The sequence below is a fragment of the Notothenia coriiceps genome, unplaced genomic scaffold (genome assembly GCF_000735185.1).
Source record: "Notothenia coriiceps isolate Sejong01 unplaced genomic scaffold, NC01 NC01_scaffold00026424, whole genome shotgun sequence".
Lineage (NCBI taxonomy): Eukaryota > Metazoa > Chordata > Actinopteri > Perciformes > Nototheniidae > Notothenia > Notothenia coriiceps.
Window position 1 is genome coordinate 3,039,660 of NW_011359125.1, and position 205 is coordinate 3,039,864.

Here is a 205-nt window from a genome sequence, read left to right on the forward strand (position 1 = left end):
AGTGGAGGCGGTGTAGAGCAGGAGGAGGCGCCGGCTGGCTTGAATGTTCTCTTCCACCGAGTCTACTATGGCTGCAGGGAGGAAAAGACAGTGATATTAGTTTAATAGATAATGATCCCCAAAGTAGCTACTCATAAAACTCATAACCTGACCTGTGGTAGTGCAAGATATATCTGAGGGATGATGAGCAGGCTAACAAGCAGAA

At 46.8% G+C, this 205-nt stretch overlaps 1 protein-coding gene across 1 annotated transcript in view; it reads right to left on the bottom strand.

The window, feature by feature from the left end:
• The window catches only part of LOC104957159 (interleukin-1 receptor-like 2), a 21,815-nt gene that overhangs the window by 2,966 nt on the left and 18,644 nt on the right, over positions 1–205 (bottom strand). The window contains 1 exon segment of the mRNA XM_010784770.1: positions 1–71. This exon segment is cut by the window's left edge and continues 6 nt beyond it. Coding sequence (XP_010783072.1) covers positions 1–71 — 71 coding nt within the window.